At 38.5% G+C, this 9,204-nt stretch overlaps 1 protein-coding gene across 1 annotated transcript; it reads right to left on the reverse strand.

Annotated features, from left to right (window-relative positions):
- Positions 1-2,551: 2,551 nt before the first annotated feature.
- Positions 2,552-8,743, reverse strand: LOC136753666 (C-type lectin domain family 4 member E). Its single transcript, XM_066709964.1, has 7 exons — positions 8,590-8,743; positions 4,845-4,973; positions 4,507-4,581; positions 4,269-4,346; positions 3,971-4,125; positions 3,748-3,863; positions 2,552-3,105 (listed from the first exon to the last, which is right to left on the reverse strand). Exons 1-7 carry the CDS (start codon positions 8,672-8,674, stop codon positions 2,943-2,945), a joined length of 801 nt encoding a protein of 266 aa, XP_066566061.1. The 5' UTR covers positions 8,675-8,743; the 3' UTR covers positions 2,552-2,942.
- Between the last annotated feature and the right edge of the window lie 461 nt (positions 8,744-9,204).

The following is a 9,204-nucleotide window of genomic DNA, read 5'->3' on the forward strand; positions in this document are numbered from 1 at the left end:
ATTTCTTAGTCTCGTAATATTCTCACTTGGTAGCAGCTTTTCTTTAGTGCAAAACAGGCAAAGGAATCAAACATCTGTCATCTTAAATTTAAATTAATTTAACATAAGAAAAGCATGTTCTCCCAGCTCAGCTGTAAAGCTGGGCTTCCCAAAGTGCGGCCCGGGGGCCAAATGCGGCCTTCGAGGATGTTTGGTGCGGCGCCCCAAAACCAACCTTCAACCACCCCTTTTCTGACGCTATACTTTTACACTCTATGAACATTTTCTGCTACAAATTGCATTTAAAACAACCATTAAAGTTAATAAATGTCCCCTAACAGAAATGTATAGGATATAAAAAGGTATGAATTGGGTATGAATATGATATATCGTTTTCATCGGTGGTTCATTTTCTACTGTGGCCCCCCATCCCATGCAACCTTGGGAAATTAGCCCTCATCACCAGACATTTGAAACCCTTGTTGTAAAGCATCACCCTACCTTTGTGCAAGGCTATCCACTTTATTTAAAGAGGCTGCTTCTCTTCCTGTTGCAGTTAAAGGGGAACTCCACCAAAAAAACATATTTTCTCAGGTTATTTTTTAACCTTCTCATCCCTGGACCCTAAATGGTGGAACGACCTGCCCAACAAAGTCAAAACAACAGAGTCCCTGACCTCATTCCGGCGCTTACTGAAGACGCATCTTTTCCGACAGCACTTGTAATATTAGTCCTCTATCCCTGCTAGATAGCACTTCACAGTTTTTATTATGCTTCTCGCGTTCTTGATTGTTTTCCTCCTTGCCCCCTTTCCCGTAGCCTTGTCTGTGACCCTACATCTTGACAGCAGTTAGCTTTCACTGTCCAGGATGTAGGAAGTCACTTACTGTGCTTGTGTAAATTGTAAAATGTATTTTGAATTGTTGTTTTAGCCAAATTGAATTTGTAATGATTGATGCCTTGTACTTCTCTGTATTTTTGCACTTATGACCTGGATAAGGGCGTCTGCCAAGAAATAATAATAATAATAATAATAATAATAATAATAATATATTCTGTGGAGTGATCTTTTCGTGTCCAATTAATTCTAAGTACCAGAAATCAGAGATTGAAAATTATACTGTCACCTCCCCAGGTGCTAACCCTGTATGGAGGGAGATCACTGCCAAAAAGATTACAGATCACATACAAATGTGCAGTTATAAATTGCATATATGAGTTGGATAGAGCGTGAAATAACTGTAAAAAAATACATCACAAATTGGGTAACAATCGATGAGGATTTAACAACGCATGAATTTAGTTTCAGAAAGCAGATGTGAATGCTCAAAACGAAATGCTAATACTAATGCTATTTTTGTTTCCATTATAATAAAGCAATGTCAATCTCCCCAGATTGCCAATTCTATATGCTAATTACTGCGCATTCCAGTCTGCTGAAATATTTATAGAGAATTTCACTTTCTCATGCGGAAAAGTTGCAAACATGAAAATGAAAATTATGGAATATTGTAAAAATATTACAAACACAAACACAATCATTTTAAATTGGATGTATAAAGATTATAACACAATGCCAACTGCAAAAGACCTTTATTGTATTTTAAACTCAAAATGTAATAGTCAACATAATATTTGTATGCATCCAATTAAACACAATTGTGTGCGTGTGTGTGTGTGTGTGTGTGTGTGTGTGTGTGTGTGTGTGTGTAGGGTATTTATTTATATATTTATTTATTTGTTAAATTATTTATTTTTACTTAAAAGTGTATTCAAAATGAATACAAGATTTCCACTTGATAGACCAGATTATCACTTAAGTCACTTAGGTCTACATCACTTAAAATTATGGTATTTGTTAACAAAGTGTTAATTTCCAGATATCTGCTGTGGTAACATCTACCATCTAGCTATCTTTTTTGAGTAACGTGTTTACAGAATTCACAAATGTATATGCACATACTTCTCCCTCATGATCCCAATTACATTGACAAACCAACATTATAGCAATGTAATACTAAACTAAACTAAATAATAGTTCCAGAAATAAAAGTGCACATTTGTGTTGCTTAAATCTGTCCTGTGTAGCCATGTGTGTTAACAGCATGAATATACAGGGGTGCACATAACTGGTGCGCATGTGCAGCCTAAATCACAAATGTGCGGGCAAATTTGTTTTGGGATTCGCACCAACTACCAAAGCTGTTTCTATGTATTTTTTCCATAGTTAATAAAATGTTGTGGGGAAAAAAAATTCAAAAAAGCAGCAGAAATTAAATAATTAGGCACACAGGGCGACATTCCCAGACTGGGAATTGACGGGCCCATCAAACAAAAAAATTGACTATATAGAAATAGGGCAGATGAAGTCAGACAATTCAGTGTTGAATTCACACAGGCTCTGTTTTTAACTAGGAAGGGCTAGAGGTCGCAACAAGGGGGACTTCACTGACATTGGAAGCAAATTATAAATTTGTCAAATAGAGATGGACTCAGTGATAAGGAAACTGAAGTAACAGGAAGCAGCATTTGTAAATATCTCCCACATTGCAACAACTGTGAAAAATGGATGTAATAGCTGTTGAAACACTCTATATTTTAGTACAAGCATTTTAAAATCACTGGTTCTTGCAATTTCATACATGCTATGTCCATAGAACACCACCTTTTTCGACAGTTGGTTTATTTTTTACACTCCCTATAGTGATGAGTATGTTGACTGTAATAATACAAAGTAACTGTACTGTAGACAATGGAGAAAATTAATGTATTTAAAACGTATTAAAACTGTGTAGAAAGGCATCCAGGGTAACATCATACAAAGCACACAGACATGGTGTTTTAGACTGATCAGCCATCAACATGGTACAAAAGCTGATATCAATATTTGTGATGAACAGTTCATGAGGTCATTGATATGAAAAATAAGCAATTTTGGTTTTGTTTGTTTTTGGCTCCTGCCATTAAGTTGTGCTAACTGCTCTTGTTTCACAGATTCTTTTGTGAACTGATTTGCAGGAGCTGTCGTACCAACTCCATTCCAGACACACACAATTCTCCCCTGAAGGATCTTCCACCATCCAGTTATCAGGTTCGCTGGGCTGACCGGTTCTCTGGAGCCAGTATCTGAACAGAGACGAGAGAGAGCAGGTGTGAAATAAGGCAGCAGAAACTAGGCAAGTACGTCTGCATTTCGCAGATGGGTAAAAAGCACAAACATTGTAAAAGGAAAGCGAAAAGGGACAGAATAAAATCAACCTGAAGGAATCATTGAAGCTCAATAATAAAATAATGACCTAGGGTCAGAAATGTAACCAAGATCAGGAACCAGTTTTTTAAATCAAAAGTTGCTGGGAGGATGTAAGTAACAATTTTAAAGAGATTAAATGTGTCAAATAGTTTCATTAGGGCTGGATCTAATACAATGCTTTACTTAAAATAGAACCAAGAGCCAATTTTGTATTAAAATACATAGAATAAATGTAACCTGAATCACAGACAATATATTGATGTTTCAGATCATTATGTCCTTAATAATGGGAAGAGTTGCTATTCCCATGGGCCTCAGAATTATAATTTTCCATTTCACAGACTTCAGCAGTGGAACAATGTATAGCTTTAGCCTGTATTACTTTTCCTTTAAAGTAACAGCAGCTGCATAAACAAACTCACAGTGAGGTCTGTGTGGTGTCAGACTTTCTACAGGACATTATGCACATTCACAGTGAGGCAGTGAGTTTAGGTCAGAATATTAAATATTAGCTTTACGAGTTGGTCAGCAGTGTGTTGTCCATCCAGAGCCAGACTCCTTCCGTCACGACATCAGTCAGTCCGATCCAGTACTTTTTATCTTGTGTTTTCCGAAGATAATTTGCTAAGAACGTCTAAACAGAAAATTAAATATGTCAATCAAAACCTTTGTGCCAATATCTCAATATCTATTTGTGCCAATTCTTCTAAATTAGGGAGTTTAAATAAAAGTATTGCCTACCTGTTCCTCCTTACTCTCTATAATGACCAGGTGCCCCCCCTTTCTGACACAGTCATCACGACTGTTAGTCCAATTCATTGCATCAGTGGAGAAGAAGTAACACGATCCATTGTTGTACACCCAGCCCACAGAACAGACTTTACAACCTTTGTTTTCTGTGGAATAAGTAGAGTGGACAGGATCAAAGTCAATGATCACAGAGTCACATGTATATTCTGAGGATATCTCTTATTGCCTTGAGTTTGTGTTCTGTTGTTAATTGCGGTGGAACATTCTCAGCTCTCGACACCAAACCCACCCGGAGGACTCTTGACCAGAGCGTTATAAGCATCAGAAAGGTTTGTGTACTTCGTATTCAGTTCCCAATTTTGGTTCTCTGTGGAGAATGATAATGAAAACAATACAAATGCTGTTAGATCATTGGTAACTAGACAAACAATGATAGATAGGCCAGACTAAACAAAGATTAGCTCAATGCAGGACAATTCAAGGCAACACATTATGTTAGATTTAGGGTAACAATAAACCAGTCTCACCTGTAGCATTCATATGAAACGAGAGATTGTCAAACCTGGCTTTCAGGATCTCATAATCACCCCTCTTTTCAGCATCTATTGGCAAAAAGAAACATGTAATTAATTTCTAAACGTTCTATTTAATACCATTGCCTGATGTGATCTTAAAGGTTGGGAAGACAAAACACAACTGGAACCAAAAGCTCTCAGAACTGAACTGATGTCCACAGAACAGCTAACAGCTTAAACCTGAAACCACACTTGACTACAGACTATTTCTACCCACACACTACATGTTTGCCTTCCCCGACCTTGCGCATCAGAACACCGTTTCACTGTACAGCATCTGTAATACTTACAATATTTACAACAGACTCCCAGAGCCATGATGACAGACAGGACCAGAATGGTCAGGACAACGGTCAACCACTTGTAAGGTGGCGCTGTACCGTTCCCCTTGAGCTCTGGAGTGGGAGCTGCTTTGACTCCTGGAGAGAGACAGAGAACACAGGGGAGATGAATGGTGACAACGTAACCCCTTTATTAATGGATGGGAATATTTGGGACCGATACTGTGTGTGTGTGTGTGTGTGTGTATATATATATATATATATATATGTGACATTGGACGGGGTGTGGTGAGGAACTGGAGGTATATTGGGACCCAGAGGATTCCCCTTTATGAGCTGCTGCCTGGAAAACCACATACTGACAGCCTGAGGGGCACGCAGCTGGAAACTGAATGCAGCGGCTGACGCAACAGTGACAGGCTGCAGAGTGGAAGACTTTAAAACGACCCCGCCTCCTTTCAGAGATTGCAGAGTTCCTGAGGGGAAAATATGGGAGGGTGTATGTCATGCTACTAAAGAGACAAGGAGAGAGGAGATAATTTGATTTACTGGACTTTGACTGTCTGTGTGAGAGCCCAAATTGGATACCCGATCTGCACTGGCTTAAAACTACAATTCCTATGTTTGACCCTCGCTTCGCTATATCGACTACAAGGCTTTTGTATCCGGGAAAGCTAGTAATGGCCCAGGAATAGTTTGGAGCACCATCAGTGTTTTTAAGCGCCCTTATTTTGTTTTACAGCTTTTGGCAAGGCTTCCCTGTGTGTGGGGAAGGCTTCCCTGTGTGTGTGTATATCAGTTTTTTTCTTGCTTACTTTTATTTTACTATAATAGCCTTGCTTCAGACCCACAGGTGGAGCGGGCCGAACACCATTCGTGGGGTGAGGAGGACGAGGATCCCTATTTATGGTGCAACACAGTTACCGACGCCGCTTTATGGAAAAACACTTCCAATGATAAAGTAAACTGAAGTCTATTCTTGTCAGAAGAGGAGCAGCTCCTTTCCAAAATTGAAGCAGCAAATACCCAGCGACTTAATTAAACAAATTGACTCAGAGTGGGAATACTGGAAGCAAGTATTATGGCGAGTTGTATCAGTAATCAAGTTTTTAAGGGAGAGAGGACTGACTTTCAGAGGGGTTCAGCTCAAAATTGTCATTTTCTAGGCATCCTTGAACTTTTGGCAGAGTATGATCCATTTTTAGCTGAACATATCAGAAAGTTTTGGTTGAAGGGAAAGGGCACTGTGTCCTATTTATCATTAACAATGTGTGAAGAGTTTATTCAGCTAATGGGGGAGAAATCAAGCAAATCACTAAGGAAATTCAAAACTCAAAATACTTTTCTGTACTTGTGGACTCCACCCCAGACCTCTCTCATGTTGATCAACTGACTTTTATTTTTCGTTTTGTTGATCCTGATGGACATGTGGTGGAGCGTTTTTTGGCATTTGAACCTATAGAAAGCTACACTGGGCAGAGCTTGGCTGACTGCATTTTGGCTATGGTTGACAGTCTTGGGCTTCACCTATCCAATTGTAGGGGGCAGTCATACAACAATGAAAGTAACATGTCGGAGAAGTATAAAGGGCTCCAGGCACACCTTAAACGGAGAAATCCCTTAATCCATTTTGTGCAATGTTCAGTGCATTCATTAAATTTGGTTGGCACCAACACTGTTGATAATTGCAAAGTAGTTGGTAGTTTTTTTTATTTAGTTCAGTCAATTTCTTCTTTTTGCGCATCATCCACACACCACTGGGGAAAGGTCTTCCATGATACTAACATCAAGATGATATTAAAATCACTGTCAGATACTTAGTGGAGTGCACGAGCAGAGTCCTGTCGGGCACTTTGGAAACACTTATAGGTCAGAGAGGCCTTGGGTAAAATATCCAGTGACATGCACGAGAAATTAGAAACTTGCAGCGAAGCTTCTACGCTATGCACCAAGCTGGATACTTTAGAGATGGCCTTCATGGCGCATTTTTGGAACACGGTACTAGAGAGGTTGCAGGCCACAAGCCAGCAATTACAGAGGCACAGCATAGGCATATTTACGGCAACTCGTCTCATTTAATCTCTGCAGGGCTTCGTGGCGGCGCAGCAAGATGGCTTTGAAGTATTTGAAAGAGCAGCCATGAATGTGTCTGGCATTTCTCAGTGTTACAAGCATGACATCCAGCACACAAAAAAGTGTAAAACGATGGCAGAGAAGAGTGGAGAACCAAATGTGCTGCATGAGGAAGACAAGAAAGAAACTCCTGTAAGAAATTGTTTTGGTAACCATATGCTGGATTGTATAATGGTCAGGGCCTGCAGAAATTGTGTTTGTTATTTTGTGTTTTATTACATTGCATTTTTTTGCCTGAAGATCTGATGTTTACAGGCATGTGATGTGTGTCACAGGGTAGTTTTATGGTGACAAATCATTTTTTTATTCATGTGATGCATTAAATACATGTATACTTGACAGTTAATTCATTAAAGACGTGTGTTTCATATGCCTTAATTTGCCTCATTGTTGATTATTCGTTGTGTAGCTAATATTAGACTTGTAGAGAGAAAGATTCTGTAAAACCTGTACAATGTGTACAAATGTTTTTTTAGCACAGGGGTAGTGCAGGCATTTGACGTGGAGTGAGAACAGTTTGAATATTCATGTTCATCATAATTTCCAAAAAGAACAGGAAAAATGGTGGGAGGGGGGCCCTTGGAGATAATTGGCCTTTGCAAGTCATAATCCATCCCTGAGTACCATTTATGTTCTTATCATTTCATTTTCTAACTGTGTAGAAGTGTAGAAAGCAGTTCTTGTTAATTCAGAATTATCATATTTGCTAATCTCCCATTTGTTACTTTGCAATGCCATTGTTTTGTTACTTGTTGATTGATTGATTATAGCATAGCTGTGGAAATTGCATAACTTTCTTTTCACCCATCCATGATGTCATATATTTGTGTTTAACAAATGAATATTTACATCTGAGTAATAGCAGACTAACTGTGGATATTACATAAGTAAACGTAAAAGCGTTCCCTTTCCCCGGTCAATGCGTCTATAGAAATCTGCTGAATATAACCTGAATAATAGCTAGTTTTATAATTTTGTGTGGTTATGGTAAGTTCATACAGAAACTCCATGAAACCACTGCAAATCCCCAGCATCATGCTTAAATTTCCCCCACTCATTTGCACCTGAATAAACTGTAATCAGTTATCATGTAAGTTCACAAAATCTTGCGCACATTCATCAAAAAACTACACACAGTCATTCACTTAAACCCAAAGACATGAGCAGCACTCCAATACAACACGTTAACAACTTGTGCATAAAACAACCTGCACAATGATTTGATATACTCATGGACACAGATAGGACCCTGTACCTCCAAAGACCTTCTGTGAATTTGTGAATGGAATTTGTGAATGTGAATGTCTTCTAAACAAAAAAGAAACTGAATTTGTGTTTTAAAAACTGACCAAAGGAGACAGTGGTGTGTATTCAACTGATTGGGTAAAATATGAGTTTATGTTGGTTGTTTTGGCAGTTAAACCTTGAATGGGTAAATTACCAACAAACCCTTTTGACATTCAATTTTAGTCAACTCTTCTCAAACACAGGAATTCCATAAGGCTGCCACTGAAAATGATTAAACAAATACCAGCACTGGCTGAAATACAGTGGCAGATATTACTCAATGGACTATCCTGGCTAAATAATATGAATACATAAATAAACCAATAAATCTCACCTCTTGGTGGTGTACCCAGCTCTTTCTCAGCTGCTTTTGGCTGTGGGGCGAATTTGACAGTGGTGTAGATGACCTCGTCCGTCATCCTCCCCAGCTGGGATATCTGCTCTAGGGGCAGACTCGGGACTAACGAACTGCACTGAAATACTAAGATCTTCGCAAGTATTTTTAGAGTAAAAGAGGGAACAAGAAAGAGAAGTACATGGGCTGTCCTGTTTTACATTTGGAGAACTTGCATGCAAAGAGGCAATTAGGCAGGAAGTCATAAAAAGAAAATCATTACATAAATACATTAAGAAATACTGTAAATTCTCACGGTGGCCAATTAATCAATCTATCAGTCTGTGTTTCTTTGAGAGACAAAGATCTTTATAAACAGCAATATTATATTGTACATGTAAATCTATACTTTGAAAATAGCCATGTATACTGTTAATGGTTACAAACAAGAAGTATTTGAATATGAATCTATTACATAAGCAAACTGACTGCATTCAAATCAAATGCATCTTCCCTAACTTACTCTATACGATCCACACATTTGCATACATTAACCATATGGAAAGGAAGAATCCTCCTCCTCAACCAGTCAAACATCTGATGTGATTTACAACT

This window comes from Amia ocellicauda, chromosome 7 (genome assembly GCF_036373705.1).
Source record: "Amia ocellicauda isolate fAmiCal2 chromosome 7, fAmiCal2.hap1, whole genome shotgun sequence".
Lineage (NCBI taxonomy): Eukaryota > Metazoa > Chordata > Actinopteri > Amiiformes > Amiidae > Amia > Amia ocellicauda.

Bases quoted from the DNA above. Each gene is read 5' to 3' on its own strand.
- LOC136753666 (XM_066709964.1), bottom strand. From the start codon at position 8,674: ATGACGGACGAGGTCATCTACACCACTGTCAAATTCGCCCCACAGCCA. The intron at 4,974-8,589 runs GTGAGATTTATT...GTCTCTCTCCAG, and splicing joins GCTGGGTACACCACCAAGAG to GAGTCAAAGCAGCTCCCACT. The intron at 3,106-3,747 runs GTAAAGCTAATA...GTCTCTGTTCAG, and splicing joins AACACACTGCTGACCAACTC to ATACTGGCTCCAGAGAACCG.